The sequence below is a fragment of the Erithacus rubecula genome (assembly GCF_903797595.1).
Source record: "Erithacus rubecula genome assembly, chromosome: 3".
NCBI classification, from domain to species: Eukaryota; Metazoa; Chordata; class Aves; order Passeriformes; family Muscicapidae; genus Erithacus; species Erithacus rubecula.
In genome coordinates this window covers 18,160,970-18,188,383 of record NC_136689.1, presented here as the reverse complement: position 1 = coordinate 18,188,383, position 27,414 = coordinate 18,160,970, and the positions used below count along the sequence as shown (strand labels likewise).

Genomic DNA, 27,414 nt, shown 5'->3' with positions numbered 1-27,414 from the left:
CTGCCCAGCCAGCCTGCACTGCAGCAGCAAAAGACTGGGAGCTTTTCCCTGCTCCCTGGCAGGGTCAGACACCCTGAGAGCCCCTTTCTTCTTCCCAAGAGAAGCAGAGGCTGGTAGGAACCTTTTCTTCTGGATTCCTTCTCCCCAAAAGAGATCTTTCTCATTTCCTATCAATCATCCCTTAGCCTAAGGCAGCAAGCCTATTGATGGTCAGCTTCATTGTACCTCCAAGTCAACTGGCCTGTTTTGGGGGGATAGCCCACAGCTCCTGCCTCTGTGACAAGTGACAGCTGCAGGTCTCAAATATGCCTTCCTCTTTAGCAATCAGTCTTACACAAGCTGAGAGAATTCTGTCAAACTGTCTCAACAAAACTGTTTGCTACTTTACCTGCAATGATGGAAAATATAACTCCACAAAATTTCTTCCAAAGCATGAGAAATTTTGGGAAGTGACAAAAATTGTAGTATTAGAAAAAGACTTTATACAAACAAAAAGAAGAATTAGCTTTGCTAATTATATTTTTATCATTTATTAAGGTATCATATATGTGAGCATAAATATCAGCATATACTAGTGTTGAAGACAATTGATTGAGTAATTCCATGTGGGCTGGGGTTATTTTCCAATACAAGAATACTATAGTATTCTGTAAAAAACTTCAATCATTTTCTAACAACTTTCAACAAAAAATACTGAAGAAACTTTCATATGGTTGTCTATTTGGAAGACTATTTGAGAATCATATAAATAAGCAGAATAGTGAAGAGACAATGTCTGAGCTGTGTTTCTGGTGACATAGATATAATTCAAGGTGAGATTAAATGACACAGAGAAAGAGTTTGACTTTTTTTCATCATCATCACACATAGTTAACTGCAATCTTTTGGCTCAGTCTGAAGTATAAAGTTCTATAACATCGATTGCAGCAGCAGCAAAAGCAATGGTTTTAGCTAACCTAAGGGAACAATAAAATACAGTGGTGGAACATGAAATTCATTTTACTGGAGCCAGATTTATTGATGATGGAGCTGAGGGCTGACCATTGCTCCCAAAAGTACAGGTGGATTTTTTTTCTTGCATTAAGACTTTACCAGATGCATTCTGATTTATCAAAACTTACTTCTTTTTTATTTTCTTGTTCCACTTACCAAAAAAGCCAGATATTCATTTTAAATGATCAACTTGAAGAAATTTATCATATATCTCTTACTATATCCTTATATGCTTCCCCAGAGAAAAGAGCAAGAAAAATGAATGAACATTATATAAGACAAACAGGGAGGAAGCCACCAAATAAAAAGAAGCAGTTGAAAGAATGATAGAGAGAATCAACTTGCTGCTGCAGATAATGGGGTCTGCAGAGTATGTCCTGTAGAACTGGGAAAGAAAAAGGTCAAACTGTGGAAACAGGAAAGGAATCCTTGAAAGGATTGCATAACTGTGAGCTTAAAAAGAAATGTTATGCTAAAAAGAAAAATCAGCTAAAGGTTAGATTCTGAGACACATTTTATCAATACCATACTTAAATTCCCCCATTCTTTAGTACAGCAAAACCTTGATAATCCATGGTAAAACAATATATCCTCAGTGGTAAGTATTGCACTTTTTGCCATTTACTGCAACACATGCCAATTACTGAACCACATGTAAAATAACCACTCCATTTACTCTCACACACATTATACACTTTTAAGGATTTAATAGGATCCTTCCTATTCTGATAATATGTCAAATCACAGTTTGACTCCTAAAACTTCAGACAACTCACAGAAAATATTGCAACATTTTGTAATCATAACATGAAATAACACAAAGTAAAAATAAAGATTTGGATTACTATGTGCTTAATTTTAGTGTTTGCAATACATTAGGTAAAAAGCTGTAGGATTTCTGAGCATCACAAAAGAGCCAGCACACAGCATCATCATACATCTCTGTGTTACTGTCATTATAACTAGCTCACCCAAAACAGATCAAGCTGCTCATGGGAATCATAATCCACATATATGGAAGCCCTTCCCCTCTTTTTGCCTTGCTGCTGCTGTATTTTCCTCAGGTCACTCCCTTTGCCACGGGTTTCACAGACTTTCTTTGGAAAGCCTTCCCCATGGTTTTCTGTTCCTTCCTTTTTTTGCTCTTCCCTTAGAAATCCCCATCTATGTCCCAGGCAACAGTAGACATGGTCAGAGTGATGCAATCACACTTTTAAAGCCTTCTCCAGAAAGTGTTAAAGAGGTTACTTTGATTAAAAACTCTGGGTAGGTAAATTTTTTTTGTTGTTGTTTTCTATCAATTTCCCCAGATATTTGCTGCTGCACACCATCACTGAAATATTTAAAGTGAATGCTTTTCTTGAGGAAGCCTCTAGAAATAATAAAGTCTGTCCTCATTTAAAATCGGGGTCAAATTTTCAGTTAGGTTTGGTTTCTTCAGGTCTTGTCCTGTCAATTTTTATTTTGGGATGCAGATTTTAATAAATCTCTTTGAGCAACCACAAACCCTCTAAATTCTCCTCTTTATTTCCCATGCTCTTGAGACGAACTCAGCCCAGAACTGCATTAATCATACAAGCAAATTGAGAAACAGTTTTAAGGAGAGATTTGAGGGAGGTTAACACATTAATTCTGCAGAAGTTCACATCCTGCTCAAGCATAAACAGCAGGATAAATTGAACATAATTGTTGTTAGCCAAGAATTTAGTAAGAGATTTAAAGAAAGCCCATATCACAGGCTAACAAGTAAGGCAAGTTAGGTGTGATGAGGGTACAGTGTTAAAGAGGCATAAAGAGCAGAAAAGTAACTTGACTGCTCAGCTATTTGCAAACTTATTGCATCCTAGGTCTCCATAATATTTGTAAAAAGTCATAGTGGAAGTTTAGAAAATAGTAAACCTAATGAAGCCAGCAAGAGCTGTTTACTTGACTGTAAAAACAAGTATGAGAGAACTTAAAAATACTTTAATGACTTTGCAAGGATTGCCCAAAGAGGTTGATATGAGGTACAGAATTCTGCAGCAATCCCATGGTACTGAGAAAGGAGATGGTCTCTGAAGAATACAGTAAAAAAGCAGTCACAGAAGTAGAGAAAACAAAGAGAAGAGTACAGGAATGTGAGGCAGATACAAAGCTACAAAAAACCTCAGTAATAATTTCGCAGTGCAGAACTGATTGTAAAGAATTCTCCAGTCCCCAAATGGGAGGAAAATTTTAAACAAAATACCAAAGGTTCATGCAAAAAGAAATGCTAAAAATTGGGTAAAGGAACTTTTCTTTTTTCTGCCAATTATATCAAAATATCTATAGTTTTCAATCATTATTACAGTTTTTGTGGCTCTTCTAAATTAAATATATTTCAAAACAAAGCTGGATTCTTTCTTTTAAAAATGTCAAGCTTCAACCTTAAAAATCTCAAACTGAAAAATATGGTTGTTTTGGTGTTGAGACATTAGTCACATGAAACCCATTCCTACATAAAAACTTCCTTTTTAAACTACTATCTTCTGATGGACGTTGAAAAATTCCCAGCCATTTAAAAAGTTGTATTACTAAGCATTAACTTTTCAAATATGTTAGAAAATTTAAAAACAGACTTTAAAGTGGTTAAGACTCTTATCTTTTACACAAGATTTTTCTAATTAGAAAGAGTAGCACAGCACAGTCAAATTGACTGGGAATAGTTCAGACTTTGTAATCAATATAAAAAGCACTAACCTGAAGACTGGAGATGGTGAGACCTGATACAGAAAAATGCTGTTTTTAGAACAGCAGAAAACAGCATGGTAAGGCATCTTGGCATTTTTTCTTGCAAAAGTAACTTTCTCTTCATTTCTTTTGTTTTTTTCCCCTCTTTTCCTTGCCCTTTACTGGTCAGCCTGCTTTCATGGATGTCTGAGCTACCAGGCTGGCTGCTCTCAGTTGCTCTGTCAGAAGCAGCAGCTTGTCTGCATGCTATCCATTACAGGAGTCAGTAATAGTTAGTAAATTGGAATATCAAACCCAGATATAATTAGGTTGTTCAAGTAACAACCTGAAAGTATGGCCTAATTCACAGAGGGTGTTAATAAATATCTGCCATGCTCACTGACCTCATTAGAACTGAAGCTCTGAACTACTTGGATTCAGTGGCAAATTCAGAATGTTAGAGCTTAGGAAGTTTCCATAACCTAAATTCTAAAGATACAAGAAATAAACTGTGCAGTCTTCAAATACTTCAAAAAATGATGGAGAGGAGGCCAACAAAATTACTGATCTTTTAAATTAAAAATTTAAATTTAAATCTGTTTAAAATACCATTAATTATTCATGATGCAAAAAAATCAAAATGTCTCTACTCTCATGACTACTTACTGACACACTACAGTTTATAAAACAATGCATTTTAAACTAAACTTCATTAGTGTCACAATGAGATAAAGATTGCTTAAAGGATCATTATTTTAGAACATCATTTTATCAGCCAGCAATAATTAAGACTAACTATATTGTATCCACCATGTAAGCTGAAGTAGATTATTATGGGAAATGCAGAATCATGCAATTATAACTTTTGAAAGCAATTTCAACATAAGCAATTAAACTTTGATTCAGAACGAAATTGCACCAGAAGATCTCACATAGCTGAGGATATGTCAGAGAAAACTGAGACATTTTGAAAGGAACAATAAAAAGAATGTGAAGTATGCTCATGTGACACTGGAATCCTGTGTTTTATTTGAGGTTTCATTTAAGGCTGGGACTATCTCACATTTACAAAGTTCTTAATTTGTATGAGCAAGCAATATCACTAATAATAGTTACATTGGTCTTTGTTCTATAAATCCATCATAAATGAAATAGCAGATGAAGTGGGAATTTGATAAATACAAGCTAGGAGAGTGGAAGAACAGTTGGCAAACTCTCTCTAGTTCATCATGGTCTATGTGTCTGGTGATTCAGACCTTAATTCTTCACATTCTGAGGAATGGTGGATCCATCAATTCCATTATATTATTTTTCATGGCAAATTATTTTCCAAGGTCCATTCTGGTGTCTCTAAGGGTTCTAAATCTCAGTATTTCAAAAGTCAGTCTCTCATGAACAATTTTTTCCTTAAAAATAAAAGGAGTATGGCTTTCATTTCTCTTCACAGTAACTGCAAAACAGCAATATATTTTAGAAAAGCCCAGGCTAGCACAGTCTGCAGAAGCCTTGTCTTCAAGTGATATTATCAAATATCAGTCTAGAGAAAAATGAAAGAAATTCAGGTTGTCCTATTTTTTGCAGTCAACATTAAAAAGAGGACAGTCAACAGAACATCCATCCTCATCATTAAAAGACAATAACATGGAATATTTTGGCCAGAAAGTGGTTGTGGATATACTGCTTGGAGCATCACTTTTATTGAGGTGCAGGAATTGGAGAATACTGAGTAATAGCTCAAAAGCTTTCCTGATCATTAACACTTTACTGTCATAGTAAAGCACCACAGAGCTGTAAAGTATTAACTACACATAATTTGGTGCTCTGGCAACAGAGAGGAAAAGAAGCCAAATCTCAAACAACTCAGAGTCCCTGCCTGGGTCTGACTCGAGCAGTGAGGTGGTAAGTGGCAGCCTCATAGCTTGCAAAAAGCAAAAACCAGTCATGTTCTGGCACAACAGACAATTTTAATGTTCTGAAAATGACATCAGCTTCCCCAGACTGCTTTTGGAATGGCCATTTTGGACTGCAAGACCATAAACACTCAAAAGAATTGATTTGGTAGATGTAATTCCATACTAGCCCCTTCAAAAAAAGCTTTTTCAAATTAAAGTAGAGGTGTTTATTATAAAATAGAGTGTTAAATGATCTCCCAGGAAATGCAGTAAATATTTCAAAGCGTTCAGTAAAATATCTCAAAGCATTATCAGCCTTTAAAAATTTAGGAAAAGTCTGTTTGTAGTATTTATTCATATCCATGTTTTTGTCAGTTTTGCAAAAAAACAGAATAAAATGAAAGTGAACAAAGTACAAAATTACAATTTAGAATGAATTATATTTTTATATTACTATATTATCATTCAGCTTCTTTGAACAGTTGTTTTGGGGATTTTAAAAATTGCATAAATTCTATATCTCACATTTAGGACTTTATGGCCAGCTACAACCATCTACTTCACTTAAAATTTATTTCACCTAAAATATAAACCATTTATCCCCCTTCCAGCTTCCACTGACAAATTTTTCCTACAGCACTACAAAAGAAAAAACTGCTTAAACTATTTGGCTTCTAATCCTAAAACTGAAGTCCTATTTGTTCCAGGTTTTGAATCCAAAAGCATAATTTTGGGGTTATTATGATGAACACAGAATATTCTAAACCAGTTAAATGTACTGACAAAAAATTCTGGTTTGATATTCAACTGCAAATCTTTTCTAGATGTTTAATTCACTCAATTTCTTTACAAATGCAAATTAAATGCATTAATACTCTACTGCAACCTGAGCAAAAAAGAATTACTAACAGAGACTGTATAGATTATATTGTGTCATATGAGTTGTTCTAGCAGTGCAATTATAAAAGATTCTTTAATTCAGACACCACTACTAATATTAGTTTGGCATTTTCTCCAGTGGCAGCCCAAAGTGTTCAGCCTGTGTGACTATTAGCAGCTGCCATGGCCCAACACTCATACTCCCCATTCCCTCACTGGTTCTGAGCCTGGAACAACCAAATCACAGCATCCTGCCCAGAATATGAACTGAAGACAGGATTTGGTGTTACCAACAAACCTCACTGACACCTGACTTTTATGCCTGATATTTGACCTAAGCTGCAGCTTAGGTCTCATCTGAGACAACAATACAATCTGCCTTTTCTCTCTTCTCACACCAAACCACATTATTTTATTCATAAAGGCACAAAATGTCTTAAAGCCAGCCCAAGGCATCCTCAGTCCTAGTGAGACCACGGTGTACCACAGGAAGCTGCAATTCCTTCTTAAATTGTGAAGAGCTTTGCTCTAGGCTTCCTCACAAAAGTAAGGACTTAGTAAAATGAAGTAAATTAACATGTTACATTACCCACATGCCTACAGTTATAATTCAAATTCTCTTACATTTACTGAACTGGTGTTCTTGTGCATTAGAGAGAAGCCTGCAAGTTCTTATCACAGAAGCTGTGCTTTGATTTCTGTGCACTGATTTATTTGCATAGTGGGTATAACCAATCTGAATAATGGTGGAAGGATAGCATTAACCAGGATCATGTATGTCACTGCACACAATTTTACTAATTATATTTATTGTCTACTGGATATAAAATTCTCTGAAGTGTATCAAAACCTGCTCTAGGGGACCACACTGAACAACTGAAACAACTCCTTGCCAAGGGAGCCATTAACACTTCCAACTGCTGATTCACAGGGGAACTTCCTTTCCACTTTCTGCTCACCAAGTGTTTAATGGAAAAAGGAACATCAGACTCAAGCAGCTGGCAGAAAAAACAGAGGATCCCCTGAACTGCTGCTACACTAGAGAAATTTAAAATGGGATCTCTTTTAGATTCTCCTCCACCTGGATGTGTGGGGATTGTCTTTGGATGCTGCCAGATGCCAAGGGTGAAGGAGAGAAGCATGGGAATCAAAAACAAGCATAAAGAATCTAAGCAAAAATATTTTGGAAGTATGAAATGTAAAGCTCTCCCTGGAACATTAACTCATCCTAAGTGAACACACACTGAATGAAAATGTGTTTTCAGATGAATCAATTATTTATATCTTAATGTATTACAACCAGCATGGAATATTTAGATTTATTCTCAGCACCCTAAACCAGACCTTAATCAAAATTTAACTAAGCAATCACTTAAAGTACTATATGAATTTTCAAGTTTTATGTTAAAAAATCAGGTTTTACAGATAGTTAATACCTCTTTGTGGTGTAAAAGAATGAAATGCAATTTTCTGGATTAATTTCTCTCATGTTCTGCATTAACAAAGCACTAACCAGAGGCCACTAAAAGTCCAATAGCCCAGAGTAGGACAGAAAACTGATAATGCACAAGACAGTGAACAAAGGTAGTCCCATTGCCTTTCTGTATTCCTATACTTACATGGCTTAAAAGGCTGAAGTGGATTATTCAGATACAAAATTATATATTAAGCAGTCAGAAATCCTCTAATCATGTAAACACATAGAAATTAGCACATGTTTAGGGAACATAACCTGTTTCTAACTGAAACCTAAACTCTTATGACTAACTTTGCCTTTACTTTTCATTCTTTTCTCAAATATAGAGCTGAGGTTTTTAACATCAGGAAGCTTCCCACTGTATTCAAGAACTCCTCAAACTATACTGACATTATTTTAAATTGGGAAAAAATGCCCTTTGAATGTTAGGAGTCACTACAAAACAGGAGGCAGAAGCTGAAACAGCAAAAAAATAACTCCTTCAAGTGAAAGACACAATTTTCAAAAGGGAGAGAGCTCTTGTCTTGCTGCCTGAAAAACCATATCCTTTTGGGATACAATGTGGTTACAGCAAACCTTTCAAAAGGAAACCATATAATTTCTGTAAAAAGTTATTTGAGAATGGAAGACTAGAGTTCACTGGTTCAGGAGAGCAAGCTATCTAACAAAGAAAACTCTTCATGCCAAATAATTTGTGGCACCAGAGAGATTACAAACATACACATGCACTTCTGTCTGTATAACATACAAGAGAACTAGTTAGTTAAGTTCAAAACTGTCACAGAAGTTTGTGGCTTATTTATTATTTGACTGCAAGAATTTGTAGTACACTATACACTTAAGAACAGAAAACCACCTGATTGCCAAGATGGAAGAACACTTTTACTAAAATACTGTTGAATGGAAGACTTTTGCCACACATTAGATTTCAGGTTGGCAAACCTGCTGGGGCGGGCATGTTAAAGAAGGAAAACCAAAGTACCATCAGGTCTGCAATACAGAAAAGTCAGAAACAGTTGTAAGAGTCTGGTGGCTAAGAGAAGTGACAGTGTGACCCTCACCAAGAGGTACCAAGAGTAGACAGAGAGCATCATTTTGATGTGTTCAGCTTCCTGTGGCAGGGCAGCCTGCTGACACACTTGAAGGGTGACAAGAAACCCACACATGCCTTGAGTTCTTCCTGTGAACTGTACAATTCCTCTGAAAGCCATGTTTGATCACTGGGCTCCAGGGAACACTATGGAAACAGAGTTCAGCTACCCAGCAAAAAAGAGCAATTCTGCCCTGACTGACAGGGAAGAAAATATAACTGCTGTGTCATTCTGCTTGACCTCCTCAGAATGGCACAGCTTAGCAACTGAATATGAACACAGAGAAGAGAGAAGGATTCCTGCCCTGTATTCCTGACAGCTGCACCTGGACACGGAAGACAGATCTCTCTATTACAACATAAAGAGCAGTCAGATATTATTCCCTTTTTCTTTGACTTGTCTTTTACTAATCATGATTTTTCCCAACCTCAAAACCAGAGGGTTTTTTATTAAAATTCATGGAAAGGACAGAGCAAGGAAGGGAAAAAACTCTGGTTTTCTTTCCTCTTCTTCTTTCAGCTCTTGGCACAGGAGAAGAGTTATAGCCACTATCCCAATGCAAGGAGACTCCTTGGCCTACATATTGGGAAACATCTGCATTTCCAGCACATGAAATAAAGAGGGATTTTCTCCATTTTATCTGTTTGTAGTCTTCTTACCAGACTAACCAGGAGCAGAAGCAGCAGCAAAGTTCCTTGTTCTAGGATTTTCTGTGGTATATATGTTTGGATGCCAAAGCCTCAGGCAAATCCTACAAACAATGATTTTACATACAGAGTTACAGATATTGGTGTGTGCTAGGGGGAGAGATGGGGAAGATCCTTAAAATTCTTGTTTAAAATGTCAGTGTTGGAGTGACATTTTATAAAAGGCCTCTCCTTGAGGTGTAACAGAAAAAGGCTGCTGCCAGGGACACACAACAATACACAAAGTCTGTGTTTGCTCTTTGCAGGGCTGTGTTCACACTGCAGTTCAAACACAAGTTCTAGGTCTGACCTACAACATGTTCCTGCCTCAGTGAGGAAAGGAGGAAGATAACCCCTAGAGCCTGAAGGAAGGGAGGGGAGCAGACTCAGCTGCTCTGGAGCCTTTCCTCTTCAGAAGGTTCATATCACACAATGAGGACATGCCACTGGGGAGAGAGATGAAAGGACTTACTGTTTCTCATTGATTAAACTTCCACTCCAAGCTATATAAAGACTTCAAAACTTTAAGAGACTGCAACATGGTGTTTTCTTCAGTCTTCACAGACTTTGGAGTCAAATTGACAGCAATGCCCATTTGCTGTATTTATTCCTCAGAAGTTGTTTGCAGCAATTGTTTCTGGATTGCTTTTTTTGTTATGTAATACCAATGAAGAATCTAAGAAAAATGTTCAGTTTTCTCATATAGCAATCTAGAGGTTACTTTCAAGGCTGATAAAAATATAAGTGCAATTTCCTGGTTTCTTGAAATCTGTGTATTTAGATTGCCAGTGCAAATAAAAGAAGATAACTAATCAGGCAAAGATAGAGACTTGAGTGCTGCTGGCAGACTCAAGTTTTCATTAAACTAAAGAAAGCAAAAAACTCATATCAAGGCTCCTTTATGCTAATTCTCACTACTTGTCTGGTGGCAGCAAGTGCACTGAGTCTGAAGAACTTGGGCTGAAGGAGACAGGTGAAAATAGCACACCTGCAGCCAACTGATAATATGCTGGCTCCAACCAAAGACATCAAATTTCAGCACATGTTTAAAACACAACAAAAGGCACTTGAAAATTCTGTCCTAACATCCACTGAGATTTCCTACATAATGTTGTTTTGGGAGTACAGCAAACCTGATTTCCATCTCCTCCAGACTTTCTATGTATATTTTAAGATAATAGGATGATGTCATAGAAAATAACAAAGAATCCAGGTTTTTCCCCACCAGAGTAACAATATATCCATCACTGAAAACGAACTGACACTCACCTCTTATTTTTCTCCATCCACAGATTACATACAATTTAAAATGAAAATAAATGGTCTCTTCCTTAGACTTAAAAGTCTGAACATATGGTAAGGAAAAAATTATGTCCATATGCTGATACACACCTAGACAAAGGCGTGCACACAAATTGGACATTAAGAGAAAATAAAAGGAAAAAAAAAAAAAAAAAAAAAAGGGAAAGGTTAAATGCAAAAAAGGAGAAAACCAGCCAAACCAGCCCTGAAAGTTTCAACAAGAAACTGCCCAAAATAGTGCCAGATTGGCAGAGGTGTTAAGCCATATGAACCAAATCATTCTCTCCTGGAGCCTGAATGCAAACTGACAGAGTGGAACTTTACTTGAAGGGAAGGAAGGTGAGTGAAGAGGAAGAGGAAAAGAGCAAGTGTGGAAAGAATTCTGTAAAAACCACTGCACAAGGCTGCATGGGAAATCAGGACAGACAGAAAAGACCTTATAAAGAATCTAAATAAGACCCAAAACACAACAGCTGAGATATTTTTCAGGCAGAATGCTGTCAAGAGAGACCTGAACTTCAAAACTTTGTTGCTTTTTCCTAGTGTTCTGTGGAGAAAAAAACTGGTCTGTGTTTATAAGCAAAAATAAATCTGATATCCATATATCTCAACCTCTCTTTCTGAAGAAAATAATCTGAAAAACCTTCCCAAAGTAAAGTGTTCCACGCCTGAGAAGTTGCAACATCACTGTAAAAGCAGAACTAAAAGAGAGAAATCATCAGCTTCTATTCCTTTTCAGCCAAGTTGAAAATAATACTCAGTACCAGTGAGGGTTTCCTGAAGTCCTACAGAATGGTTTTCAGGTACAAAGATAAACGCTGTCAGGCAATAACTAATTACAAAATATTTAGGAAGACTGAGAAGCTCTAGTGCAACACCTTCTGTTCAGTGTGGCAAAAATCCTCAAAGATACCCTGAAGTAATAAAGTCAAACCTGAGAAACAATCACAGAATGAAGCTGTAAAAAAGAGACACAAAGTTGGAAAGTAATTCCAAAAAGATTATAAATATTATAAAGACAAAAGCACTTGTCCTGAACCAGATTGCTGGAAAGTGTTAACAATTGTCTCCTATTCAATTTTACCTGCAATTCTCTAAAAGGGAGAACAGGGGATTTTCTGGACTTCTATCATACAAAAATCTACTGATTTTGTGGAGAAAGCTCCCTGAGAAAGACACATTCAGCTCAACATCATCATCATCTAAAATAAGAGTCAGAGAACAAAATAGGATGAAGTAATTCTAATGAACAATGTTAGTAGCTTCTCTGTGATGTTATTACTGAAATTCCCCAATAGAAGAGAGAATTATTTAGATCTGAATAAGCCTTTAGCATCTGGTATTAAGTCAGGGGCCCAGCTAAGAGCTGGGAAGAGGCAGTTAAGGAACAATTCCATCAGCTGTGGCAGACAAAGATTTGAATTGTGTGTCAAATATCAGAAAAGGTATCTAAAATAAAGTAGCAATTGAACAATGTAGAAATATGCGAAAGATGATGAGACAAGGCCAAAGACACTGAGAAATTGTAAAATTGATTACAGGTCTCCAAATGCTTTTCATGTTGGCACACCATCAGATAGAACAATTGCCAGTGAGAAGTTCTGCTGATCTGAAAGTACAAACTCCATGAGAAACAGCCATGGATTCTCACCAAAACAGATTTGTTTCTCATTTATGGTATAAGAGGCATTGTATAAAGGTCATGGGCAAACTTGTCTTGTGGCTACATGCAAAATGACCTTTTGATGGAATGAAAAAGATTGGTATTTCTGGCCAAAGACACTATCTTCTGCTGGTTCTAAGTGTTTCTTGTAAATCATTAGGATTGTGTCCAGTTATTTAGCTGGGCCATTTATTTCTTCCCTGCAATGGGAATTGTCTGCAGATGCTCAAATCCTGGCAAGCCAGCTGGGTTAAAACAGAAAGAAACTCTTGCTAAAATATGTTGATGTTGGGAAGGACCTGTTCAAGATATCACCACAACAACAGATTCAAACAGAGCCTCAAAAAGCTCTTATTAGTGCCAGAACAACCAGGAAAATAAAGCTCATCTCCCATTCTCAATATGGTAAAAAATATCTGTTAAAAATCAAATCGAGCTAACAAACCAATGTTGAAATGGCTTGTAATACTGCCAAAGACCAGAACAGCTACAGACAAACAATGTGCACTGGACTGTGAAGCCCACTTTGCATCATCACAGAAAGAGAAAAAACAACCTAATGTGAATTATTGCTATCATCTATTAAAAGAGATGAGAGTATAGTTAAAATATCAAATATAGTCAGACGTGATAAAAGGCAATACATTTCTGTCAAAGATATCTGTTTCTTTCTTTGTTCAGAGTAAGCACTTCAGTCTGAACAGCTTCTACTCTGCCCAATTTTAATCACAGCTGCTTGTGTCTATTTACACAGCACACAAAAAACCCAGACTCCATAAGTAACAACCACCACAGTAACATATTACTCCAGCAAATGGGAGACTATAAACAAGTGCAGTCTACAACTAAGATACCTTAAAAATCTTCTAAAAGCATGGGTAATTTAATGTTGTGTAGGTAACTTGGTTTCTTACAAGAAAAAAAAGGTAACCCTTTGGATAAACTTCCCAATGCACCTTTTCTTCACAACTCAGATGCAGAAACCACTATTTTTAAAAAATATCTATTTAGAATGCAATGATCCAGAGTATTTTCAATTTATCAGTCAAGTTTAGTGCATACTGTAATGTCACTAGGATGACTAGACACTTATTCATCATTTTCCTAAATTTTCTTCTAATCAACAGCATCCAACAGATACACAATGTGGGTGTGTACCTGAAAATGCAGGTCTGTCAAAGTATTATAATATTAATCCATGTTAAATCATAACAGACTATATAAACTCCCAGCTGAAAGTTAACCCTGGTTCTCAAACCACTGAGAGGATGAGAGAAAATTTAGTTATGTGAGAAAGAAAACAATAGAAATTCCTTGGTTTTTTAAAGATAAAAACAGAGAGCCAAAAAGCCTGCATAGTTGAATATGGGAAAAAGCACTAAATTACTATCATTTACTTAATTTACCCACTGAAAAGTCCAAGGTTTTTTATCAGGGTGAAGGTGTGTTTCATTCAATTACATTGTGTCACTCAAGAGAAAAAAATAAAACCTTGTTCATGTACATTTTGCAGAAACACAACACACCTTGTTTAAAGCACTGTAAATAGGAATTAACAGGGCTTTGGATTACAGCATTACCAAAATTGTGAAAGAGAATTCACAATAGAATGAAATGGCACACAGAAAATGTACAGTCTTGCCTTTCTTTCTCAATCAATCAGGCAACAGCTTACAAATAACTTTCTACTTGTGACTACACAAGGATATGGAGTTAATACAGGCCAGTGAGTCTCAACACACTGCAACAGTGCTGTTAGTGAAAAAGGTGGGAATAAGGGGTACCTCCTTCATCAGATGGCCTTGTTATCTCACTGCAGTAAGAAAAGGTAGGGTTCGTGTCAGAGCCATCTGATTTATAATCTCCCAGACTGGTAGAATGTAAATACTGCTTACTGTAACGGCTTGCTCTTTCTACAAAGGTAGAAAGAAATAAAGAATATCACAGTAAATAGATGACAGAAGTGCAAAGACAAGCAACAGCATAAACCCCACCACTATTAATATTGCTATTCATACACTGATGGCATTAAAATTAGAGAAAAGTAAATTCTTCGCACCATTAGTTCCAAAGCTTGCTTCAGAATCTAATGCAACTAAGTTTGTTCCTTGTTTTAAAATAATAGCAGAAATGGAAGGTTGTATTGAATACCAGAAAGAGAAGGGATAAAGATGAAGAATATAAAAATTTCCAGTGGAAAATCAAATTATTCCTCTATCCCAGCATGCATACAAATGCATGTGGAAATACAGCTATGTGTTGTTCAAAAGAATATTTTAAGTTCCAAAGGAGCAAAGGAAATGCATGTGAAAATTTAAACATTCAAAATAAACACTCCTGCACAGGAAAATAATCAATAAACTTGCAAAGCCAAAACCTGCTCCCTGTTATTACATTACTTTCTCTCCCTTTCCATTTACTCTGAAACTATGAACGCCTTGGAGTTGCAAATAATAGAACAAAGCATAAACTCATATGCCATATAGGAAAAATGTGCATGGAAAAGAAATCAATTTCATAAATAGGTCAATTTCTATAACTCTGAAATTTTATAAGGTCCAACTATTTGAAAATTCTACTTACAGCAAGGACAAAGTAGGTCAATGCTTTTTAAATGGCTACTTATAAATGGCATTAATAACTTGTTTAAGAGGAGATTTATTTCACTATTTCTTATCTCCACATGTGATTACGGCTGAAGTTCCTATAAAACACTGCTTTTAAACTACAACAGTTGTAAGTCTATATGAAAGCATGCTTATAAAACATATGGCTGGCATATTGACCTGAAAATTTACAGTATCAACTTAGTTTTGCAAACATGAAAAGCTGAACTGGGGAAAAGTCAGGATATAAGCAATACCAGAAAGCATATGCAGACTCCTAGACTGAATATTGTCCTCCAGAGGATCAATGTCGAAGATGGAGCCAGGATCTGTGCGCCAAACTTTAAGATCTTTTTCCAATGCACAGAAATTATAAGACAGACAAACAACAAAGGAAGCAAAAGTATGAAAGGAATGAGCTTTAACAATCAGCAATCAATTTCCTTCATCTAGAAATTAGCCAATATATCTATATATTCACCCCAAGAGAACATAAAGTTTCATTTCCTGCTTAAAAGAACTTAGTGTATTCATTTTAAGCACTGATATTATTTTAAGGAGACTTTTGCTCCCAATTCTTTTGCATTTTCTGAATATGACCATGGTATGTTCTTAAGTCTAAATAAATGGAAACCAGTTAACTATTACACATTAGAACTCTCTTCCAGTAGCAGAACCAAAATCCTCAGAGCTACAAAATTATTTCCCAAGTTCACCAGCAGCATATTTATGTGTGGAGATGCTGCAGTGTATATCCCTATAGCTGACAGCTGGCAGTATACAGCTCCACATTGACAGAGACACTATAGACTCTCATTTGCATACAGCAGAGGTCATGTCAGCATAAGAAGAACCAGGCCACAACTCATCCAAAATAAATTTCTACTAATTGCTTAGTTCCTGTAAACTGAAAAGTATCTATCTTTCTTAATTAATATCAAAAAAATGAACTAAGGTGACAAACCGAGCTGTAGAAAATCTGCATTGTACACATCTACCACAGGATAAAATGATGCTGACTCCTGAATTTAACAAGAAATTCCCTGTGCCAGTGAGTGCCCAGGGGGCCAAGGAGGCCAATGGCATCCTGGCCTGGAGCAGCAACAGTGTGGCCAGCAGGACCAGGGCAGGGACCATCCCCCTGTATTCAGCACTGGGGAGGCCACACCCTGAATCCTGTGCTCAGTTCTGGGCCCCTCAATTCCAAAAGGACACTGAAGTGCAGGAGAGAGACCAGGGAAGGGCAATGGAGCTGGGGAAGGGTCTGGAGCACAAGCCTGATGAGGAGCAGCTGAGGGAGCTGGGGGTGTTTAACCTGGAGAAAAGGAGGCTCAGGAGAACCTTATCCCTCTCTACAAATACCTGAGGAGGTTGTAGTGATGTGGGAATAGGTCTCTTCTTCCACATAACAAGTGACAGGATGTGAGAAAATGTTTCCAAGTGTGCCAGGGAAGGTTTATATATTGGATATTAGGAAAAGATTCTTCACTGTTGTTGTCAAGCACTGGAACAGGCTGTCCAGGGAAGTGGCTGAGTTACCATCCCTGGAGATATTTAAAAAATATATTGACATGATGCTTGAGGATATGGTTTTCTGGTGGGCTTGACAGTCCTGGGTTAATGGTTGCATTTGATGGTCTTAATGTTCTTTTCCAATCTAAATGATTCTATGATACCTGACATGTCTAAAATTAATAAATCTTTAAATCTCTTCAAGGCAGTTTAAAATAAAACCTTTATGTAAAGTATAATCAGTCAAAGGACAAATCTATCAGATCACACATTTTTACTATACAGTTTCTTCTTGGGCAGACTTGGCTGCAAGATTTACTCCATATATTAGACGCAGGAAAAAAAAACTCTTCCCAACTTTGTTCTTTTGCTGGTTTGAGAGGTAATGGGTTGAGAGGTAAAGTAGGACTGTGAGGACCCCAAATATGTCATGTTTCAAATGATTAACAGTCTAGATGCAATGGAAAGAGCTAACAAAATAAATCCCATGGCTTTAGAATTCAATGTATGCACATTATACAACAACTACCACAACTCCCATAAGGTGAGGTGTAGTGCTAACTCCTTCCTGCCAAGATAAATTAAAGCCAACACAAAATCATATGATAAACTATGTGTTAGTCCTAATGGAGATAAATTATGCACCTACACAAAGTACTGACAGGCATGAGAAGGGGTAGGGGAATTGGTGAGGGCCCAGCTTGTCCTGTTTGATCATGCCTTAATAAGTGAAAATGCAAGTATGGCTTCATGGCAGCACCAGTGCAAGAGCCATTGATTTGTATTGATTTTATCCATCTCTGTGATCTGAAATAACATACATAGAATCAGAATCTTGGCAATACATAACACAAATCAGTTTTAATTTGTAACTTTTGGTAAACCCAGGTAACTTTTGCCAAGGTAAAATATCCTTATACTCATGTGAGAATCGTGGTCCATGTTTAGTAACAGATCCAAAGCTCACTGACATCAGTTTATCTTGATGGGTTCAGAATGGCTTAGTAGGGTTAAAACTAGTGCTTATTTGCCAGAGCAGTGTCATCAATTTTAGTAACCAAGCATTTGAAAGAGTAGCTCTAGCTTCACCAATAATACATTACAAATCAACCAGAGGGATTCTGACACACTTTTCCTAACTGGCTGAACAATTTTCAACTACAAAAAATACTCATGAGAGTCATAAGTATGTTTTTCAGTTTGCAAATTTTTTTTTAGCTGCCAAGGACATTTTATGAGCAGAGTGCTCACTGCTTCTTTTTAAACAAGTAGATATTATAACTGTAATTTTATTCCAAAAAAAGCATTAGCTGAAATACTTCAGGTCTGTCAGTCTTTTTCCTTTAAATAGTTTGTATGATTTTTGCTGTTTGGCAGGCATGGGAAATGAAGAATTTCTCTGTGTTTTGACACTGGAGTATGTTCAGGTGATAAATAGTACTAATATTTCAGATCTTACAGCTCAAGAATCTTTCTCAGGGATGTCCTTCATTCCAATCTGCTTGTGCTAGAAAGGCTTCACCTGCTGAACATGGGATTGCACACATTTTTCTCTTACAGGGCTACAGCACACGTGGAATGCAGAAGACAGCAGGAGGTTTGTAGCATACACTAAAGAGCAAACTGCAAATTGAATGCCACACTGCAATTTTACAGAAGCCTTGCTCTTTTTCTTTGGCAGCACCACAACTATGAAAGTGATTAGTGATGGAAGCAGAGCTCTCTCAACACACACTTTTGGGAAACCCCTTCTCATATAAGGCTACTGTAGCTACAGACACATACAAGATGGCAACTAAAAAGGAAAGAAATATACTTCCTTATGGGGGGAGACTTATTTGGAGACTTCAAGGCACAGACTGAAAAAGGATCTGCCAGGAATAACAGTTAAACTTGCTTTAGGCAGGAGGATGGCCTATGTGACCCACAAGTTAGTCCACTTCACCTGCAATTTCTCTGGTTTTTGAGAGACAAACAAAGTCAGCCTCACTGTTATCACTTCATATGAAGAATTTTAGAGTTTTATCTCAGTGGGGTTTTTTTTATTACATAGATCCTCTGGGGTCTACATGGCTGCAAAGCACAGAGAAACAGAAATGGGACATGCCAAAACAAAAGAAAATTAGAACAGAAAAATTATTACTGCTTTCTTTGCCGTAGCAGACTTTCTGACTTTTAAGTAATTTCAAATAGCCACTTCAATTTTTAAATAGAGTTTATTACAATTATGCCAAATAATATGTTTATGCAATACCTTGTCTTTAGATATTAATCTAATCTCTATTCTACCCCTTGAACACACAGCCTTATCTTGGATCATCTTTCAGAACATCACTTCTCAACATTGGTACTTGACTTACCAGAGCCCTAATGAGTTAGTGATGAATTACAGATGGAGATATTTTTAAAGATGTTTGAAATTGTAAAACACAAGGTAATAGACATGTGCAATTCTGGAGAAATTACTGATTGACAGAAGGGGAAATTTCAAACTGACCTGCAATTTTTTTTTTCAATGTTTAAACATTGAAAATCTTGCAGAATCAGTTTTAATCATCTTTGTTTTGTGTAAAATTAAGACTGGAAATATTTTGACTTTCCTTATACAGTCAAAATTCAAATTTAAAGTAACAGTAATAACCACCTTTTTTTTTTTTTTTTTTTTTTTCTATTATAGAGCAAATTATAATATAGCTCTCATTCCTTCCCATTATGACTTCTCTAAAAGCTGACATGGAATCTGTAGTTCAACCATAATTTTCAAGGTGAGAAAAGAGAGAAAATGAAATCTGGAAAGCACAAACAGGGACTTATATCTTCTCCACTGTGCTTTCAATAACAACAGTATTTAACAGCTTACCAACAATTATTCCAGGTCTTCTGTCCATTTCAACAATATGTGGATGCACACCCTTATATGCTGCATCACTCACAATTGGGTGTTTTCCGTACACGCTCTGTTATAGGATCATCTACCACGGGGGTGAAGCCTCTGCCCTTTGTCTTCTCAAAATCTTCATGATATTTTACCTAGTAAAACAAGGAGAATTACATTTTTCCCCAAGTTGCAACTGACAGCAAATGCTTATTCTGTGCAGGAATACATACATGTTTGGTTTATGAGGCACTTATGTTCTTTGACTTTGCACCATAACAGAATTGTTATACACATGAGACAGGCTGGATGGCCAGCCAAGTATTTTCTATCACCTTAACTAGTTTTTCTGATCTTTTATTATCGATTTTTCATTTCTTTTCCACTGACACTGAATTAGGTGCTAGCTTAAGCAGTAAAGCATCATCTTATTATTACACAAGACATAAAACAGCCCTGCTCTCAGGAGGTCATCTGGTCCTTTCCTTCTTCTCTAAGACAGGACAACTGGCTAGTGATGCAGACAAATACATCTGTTAGTAAAAATGTTCCAGTAGTAGTTCTAAAGAAGTCAAGCATTTTCATTCACTGATAATTTTGACTACTTACACAGTATCATACAAAATGTATATTTTGCTCTTTTTTTTATCATATGTCAGCTGGCTTTAAAAACAGATTTTTAGAAAGAACTGCTATTCTAAACTATTCTAAACTGCTTGCTTTAAAAAAAAAAATTAGAAAACACATCATGAGAGTACAAACTGTGACAGCCACCAAGTGTTGGAACAAAACCCCAGTATTAGTAAGAGTTATAAAGGTAGTACTGCTGATTATGCATATTTACATTATAAATAATTTAATCATCAATTAATTAAATTGACAAACATTCTCACACAAGCTGATGCACACAAAACAACTCATTCCAAGAACCAAAGTCACGCAGAAACCAGGAACATGCACAGGCACAAGGTGAAGTGTGTCACCTAATCCAGTGAAATTGTGATGCTCAAATGATGTGTGTACACTTTTAAAGAAAATAAAACCCAAAAGAACAGACATTTAACTGTTAGAAAACTTTATTAGTATTTTCAAAATGTTCATTACACTCCTATGCAGTTAGCAAACACCCCCTCTACAGGCGTGAGAAGAAAATATTCCTTCCGTACCTGAGAAGAGAGTTTCATTAGTTACCTATATTAATGGAAGGCAAAATCCAGTGGAAGTCAAGTGCCATTCCTTAGAACAGTCTAGCCACAGGAAGAAAGCACCCTACCATTGAGATGTTGTTTTGTGTTTCTTTGACATGCCTTAGCTCAGGTGTGTCTAGAAGCACACTACGTCTACCTTTCATCTGCCTCTGATCACTGCTGTACTTGACCTGCAAAACAGCAACAACAGCACAGGGGAATTTTTTGCTTGCAGTAGGAAGGATGGTGAGAATCACATTATGCAACAGTACCTTTCCAACCCACAACACCCAACAGTTCTCCTTCTTCTTTACACTCCTGTACCAGAAATTATTTCACAGTGAGGATACAGATGAGCTTGCATATTGGTAAGGACAAAAGGCATATATATCCCATCAATCACTTACTCTTAAGAAAGTATTTATTTAAAAACTGACATTTGTGGCTGTTTGAATGACATAAGTGAAATCATTAATTTATCAACTGAAAAATTAGGTAAGTGCTAAGAAAATACCACTGTGACTTAGAACATCCTTAAAAGATATTTGTATGGCTGATGATAAGCTACCTTCTTATTATCGAGACAGACGCAGAGTCTGTTCTCAGTCTGCTTCCAGGCTGGGATTACCTGAGAAGCCCATGGAATTCAATTCTTACAAGAGGATTAATCCTTTGGAAGGCTTCTTACTCCCATTCAATAGCAGTCTTTACTAGCAGCATAAAGCAATGTGTCTGGGAAGAATATGAATATTTTGTGTCCTAAAGGAACCATTTGGGCTCTGGGTTTTTGTGCATCAGTAAGTACTGAATCTCTTACATACAGTTCTCCTGATTAGCTTATTTTGTGGCATTTTTACAGATTAGTAGAGATTGTAAGGCTAATTATCTGTTAGAAATAAGAAGAAAAAGCCACTCAAAATAATAAAATAGTGAAGTGGCTGATCCTACTTATTGGTTTGGGAGTGGAATACTCTTACAGTTTTTTCTGCCTTGTGAAATCTTTTACCAATGGCCTCTCTTAGCTCCTACATCACATTGTAACCTGTGCATTGTGTTAGTAATATTTTAGATTTACTTATGTATATGCACTTCAAATATTACTTCTCAAATGAGTTGTGCAAATCTATTTCAACATGCATTTGTGATGAGAAAAACAATGTATTGAAACTGTCTAACCCTCCTTAAGATTAGGTACTGGCTAAGAAAGAACACCTGTGAAAATAAGGATCTTGGTGTCTGTGTTTCATAGGTAAGTTTGAAGCAATGTATGAGAAACAAAAATATATGGTACTGCATATTCTTCAAAGCCTTCTTAATGAAACAGTAAATCCTCTTAGAAAATATATTCAGCTACATCTGCTTTTGAATGGAAGGCATTTTCTGGACAGAATAATTACTGCCAACATGGGATGATTTTTATCTTACTCATTAACATAGAGGATTATTTATCCCTGTAAATCTTGAGAAACAAAATGAATTAGTCACTTGGCAAAGCATATTTCATTTTCACAAATTAAAAAGTTATTTAACATCTAGAATTTTTATGAAGTTTTCCTCTTATTTTCAACTACACACCTCAAAAATAATTGACTTTGGTAAAGATGCATTAACATTTTAAGAGCATGACTAAGATATATGCATTTACAATGTCAGATTCTGTTCCTTTGTCCTTAGACATATTCCCTGACAAATCCAACCTACTTTTCAGTCCTACGCTCAGTTCTAAAGAGTTCATTACTTGTAATTCTCCTCTTCTACATTTCTATTAAGAACTACTCAGCTCTAACACAGATGGCATCTTACAGAATGGACACTTCCATGCTTTGAATCAAAAAAAAAAAAAAAAAAAAAAAAAAAAAAAAAAAAAAAAAAAAAAAAGACATTTGCGCTGAGGTTAAATTCTCATTTCCTTTTATCTTTACAGCAATTCTAGCAACTCAAATTTGGTAACAAGAGACAAAAAAAATATTGAAAGAATGACTAACCTCTACTGATTTTTTACTTGAAAAATACTGACACCAATACAACCACTTACTTTTTTTGCAAGAATAATCAGACAACCCTGAATATGTTTGTTGCATGCATTTGCAGTCCATGTCCTCAAAGAATAAAACCAGTATCTCTTTAGTGAATGATGAAGTTGGATTTCTTTGACACAGCAAATGTAAAAGGAAACCATATCCTGTTTATATTTTCTAAGTGACTGAAAAATCTGAATGACAAAAAGATTCTAACAACTTGCCGAGCTGATATATCTGATTCTTCCTGACTCTCTCCATCTCAGGAGTGACACTCACAGCAGTAGCTTTGCCAGGCTGCTCTCTGTAGTGAACCTATTATTTAAAAGAATAAAATATATATTCATACTTTTTCAGGTATAGCAGTATCTCCCTGTTTTATATAAAAATACACGACTTCAAAGGTCATCCAGGAAACAACTGAAAAGCTAAAAACCATCTGAAGTTTATTAAAGTTCATAAAACTTGATTTTTTGAAAGACTAATTTGATTTTTTTTTCTGTTACAGGCTGTTTATGAATGCATTCTGTGGATATACCCACATATGCACACAGTACCTTGGCATTTACCTGACTGGTTCCTGGCCTACAGAGAAGAACTCATATTTGGAATGGGGTTTAAGACACATACATGCAGTAAAGGCAACAGGGCACATGAAAAATTGGATTTCAGGAAAGTCCACTGCCAAATATATATTTTGTCGAGACACATACAATTCCATAAGGTCTCCATATATGTTCTAAATTTTACATACTACATGTTCAAGTTGACTAAACACAAAGGGTGCAATTGAACTGCCAATTTGAATCCAGCCTAATTTCACCATGCATTTATTTAAATGCACTGTAGGAATATCCCCTTTATCACTTTATAACCAAACACAATGCATTAACCGAATGCACACTTGAGGCTGGATCAGGATCTAAAGCAGAGAGGGGACAGGATGTGACAGATCAAGCAATCTAATGTTAACTCTGGCCCTACATGCTAAGAAGTCAGATATGGTAAATATTTAGTAAGAGATTCTGGCAACAAATCCATACCAATTCATACATTTTTATGCAAAATAAATGCTTCTATACAAAAGCAAGCTCTTGGGTTTAAGTGATAAGGTTAAGTGTGAAGATAAATACATTATGGTCTAATGCTCATATTCTGCACTTCACTGTGGCACAAGGCACGTATTGCTTAAGCAATGTCTTTCACCACAACACAGTTTTGGGTCTGTCACATATCAATGTATTCCAATTGAAAAATTAATTTCTTACAAAACTATGGGAAACTTTCAAATGGATTAAACTTGCAAATTAGCATTTATAAGGTTTAAAATGACTATTCAAGAATAATGCTTCTAGAAATGGCTGAAGTTAAAGACCTTCACTAAAAGCTATTCCAGTGACTTGAAAAGAATTCAAACTTTCCAGTGAAATTTGTACAGCACAAAAATTGGTGAAAAGTAAACTGAGAGAGTAGAAAAACTGTACAGGCTGGCTTGAATCACTCGGAAAAACAGTTTTTGAAAAGAATACATTTAGGAAAACAGACCTAGCAACAATAATTCAAAAGTTGAGTTTGAGGGGCAGAATTCTTGAAAATTGTGACTCTCAAAATAATGTGCTGAATGCAGCAGAAAGAAACCCTAGGGAAACCTGTAGCTATTTGTGGAGCCATGAACCAGGGCTGCTGATGGCAGCTCTCAGTGGAGGAGAGTGCTGGTCTCTCATGGACTCATTAACAGGGTACACTTCATCAGTGCAGGAAGGCAGCATCATTCTCCAGTCCTTGCTTTCTTGTCTGTGCTCCTAAAAGGGTTATATCAGCCATTAAATACTAAATTCTGGTGAGAAGGTTACTGAGGAACCAGAGGGAGACAAGTACGGGAGCAGAAGTTTGAGCACAAGCGTAGCAAACTTTTTACAAAGCAAAATAAAACAGGAAATAGGTACTCTGTTAAAAGAAATAAAAAAAATGGTCAAGATTTTCTGCAAATACCTGTGTAAGAGAATTAAAATCTCAAAGCATTGCAGCCATTTCTTTAATAGAATGTGTGATGCTTCACCTGCCATTTCCCAAACCAAGCAAAGCCTTTTCACAACTGCTTCCTTAAAAAATAAGGTTTTCAAGTAATTCCATTACTTCAATTCCAACATATTACAATACATTAGTTCTTCCTTGACTACAGGAAAGGCACAGCTTCAGAAAGCAGAACTTTGTACTCATCTTCTGCAGCTAAAAATAATACGAAGTATTAAAGGATAGCAACTTCCCATGCTGACATTCTCTTGATTCCTCTTGACTCTCTCCATCTCTGGGGTGACACTCACAGGTGTGGCTTTGCAGAGCTGTTCTTTGTACTGAACCTAGCAAACATGTCAGAAGATATTACAACAGAGATCTCCAAGTAATAGGAATATGTAAATGTGATAGATATCACTAAAGAGCACATTGCATTTGGATGGAAAATACCATTCATTAATAATCAATCCCATTTTTCCACACAATACTCAGTACTCACCCTCTGGCAGTTCTTCTATTTCAAACACAGACAATTGTTATTTCAACAGAATACTTCACTCTCATTGTTATGAATCCAAGTGCAAGGCTAAAGATTATCTTTTTACCATTAATTGATTAAATTGGTCTTTGTGAACAAACAGAAAGTAGCACAAACACCACAGACATATTCACCCAAGACACAAACACATTTAATATGGCAGAGAGAAGTGTGCAAGAAATGAAAATGGGCCACACATTGCTAATATTCTTCTGGTTTTCCTTAACTCTCCTTAGTTCAGGTGGATCAGAAATAGCTGTTGCACGCCGAATTTCTTCCTTGTATTTAATCTGCACAATAGATATTACAGAAATATTATCAATTTAAAGAAGTGAGAGACAGGCACTACAATACATCACTTTATACTCTCTCCTTACACATACTGCACTACTGAACCACATCTACAAACCAATGCAACAGGTTTATTCAATTTTTAAAGAAGTCTGCTCGGGTCTCTAATGCATCTTGTTTGATGTAATGCAGCAGAGAGTGCTTATAACAATTCTAGTGTACTGAAACACACTGGGAATATACATCACATGGGATTGTGGCTATTTTCACAATTGGGATGCTGCATATACTATTTGGAGATCCACATCACTTTGATAATGACTTGGTATTACTAATAACTTGCTATGGAGCCTACCAGTCCATTTCAGAAACCAAGCCTTTTAGGTGTTACTAAATGGGTGGATGGCTTCAAAGTCCCATAGAAGTTCTCTAAAAACACATGCAGACACACAAGTGAGGACACAGTTGTCTGGATTGTTGATGCCTTTGCAGGTGCTGTCTTTACTTACTGTTTTTTTCCTAACATTAATTTTCAACTCTCTTCTCAAGGCATGGTACTTCTGGAGAATGCCCAATTTCATAGCACTGACAAAACAACTTGTTTTTCTCTAAGCTCATACTTGGAAGCTGCTTTGACTGAAACTTATAAATAAATGAAACCAAACCAGCCCAAAGTACAGACCAGGAATGGAAAAATTTCAGTCCAGACAGTCTAGACTGGCAAAAATACTAAAGCACTAGAACAAAGGGTCTTTAATAGAGACTATTAGGTAACTTTAAGAATTGGCAGTGCTACTAAAATGCTTCAAAATGTCTGTTACTTGAATTTAATAAGACCCCAGCTTTGTGGTATTGACTGACAAACCACAGGGGTGTCTTCACAGGTTTCGCACTAACAAAAACAAAAAAAAAAAATAGAATCTTCTTCCCAAAGTGCTGCTTCTTCCCTGTGCTGGGTCCAACCCTGCCCATCAACATAAACAAGTTTTTTAAAAGTCCTTGGTCATTTGTAGCTTCTCAGTTCAGATTCAGCTTCAGTCCATGGGTCTGTGGCTTGCTTTGGAATTTCTGTGAGACCTTGGCTTCATCCAAACCATCATCACAACAGGTGAGGTGAGCTCAACCTCCTTGGCTGTCACCACCTTGTATTTCAGGCTTTGAAAACACAGTTCTGATGTTTGTCTCCTACACATGTAATCTGGAAGGATCTGAACCCTTTCAGAATATGATTCAATGGACTTTTTTGGTTGGTTGGTTGTACTGTAAGTATTACTTTGGTGCCCTGGTGTTTCTTTCACTGGAAATTTGCTCCATATTCTAGTTTTGTTTAGCCCAGAAAACAGTTTTAAGGCTGTCCCAAGTTCTTCTAGCTAAATTCAAAAATTGATGTAAAATATTTTAATCCAATGGATTCAAAATTGGTATAATTTACTCTTCCTTTGGGACTCCTGTAAATTACACAATGCAATTTCCCTCTTACTGCACAATATAATTTCCCTCTCACTGACATCTAATTTGAAACATTCTTGTACATTGCCTTTAAATTTGGCATACTACACCTCTAATAAATATTATACAAGACTAAAGTAATTTCAAGTACACTACATGTAATAAAATACCTTTTGTAAAACATTAACTCTACGCAAAGACTAACAAGGTAAAGGCCATGCTTACATCATAGCACTACACCACTAATGCAT

General features: G+C 36.3%; 2 protein-coding genes across 2 annotated transcripts in view; both read right to left on the bottom strand.

Annotated features, from left to right (window-relative positions):
• LOC306800660 (LIM zinc-binding domain-containing Nebulette-like) overlaps positions 1-27,414 on the bottom strand; it is a 248,841-nt gene that overhangs the window by 12,955 nt on the left and 208,472 nt on the right. Inside the window, 4 exon segments of the mRNA XM_079302909.1 lie at positions 14,456-14,584; positions 15,535-15,627; positions 19,650-19,729; positions 19,731-19,819. Of these exon segments, the coding sequence (XP_079159035.1) occupies positions 14,456-14,584; positions 15,535-15,627; positions 19,650-19,729; positions 19,731-19,819 (391 nt within the window).
• Positions 25,071-27,414, bottom strand: part of LOC306800659 (nebulette-like) — a 52,829-nt gene continuing 50,485 nt past the window's right edge. Inside the window, 2 exon segments of the mRNA XM_079302908.1 lie at positions 25,071-25,229; positions 25,621-25,713. Coding sequence (XP_079159034.1) covers positions 25,086-25,229; positions 25,621-25,713 — 237 coding nt within the window. The 3' untranslated portion in view covers positions 25,071-25,085.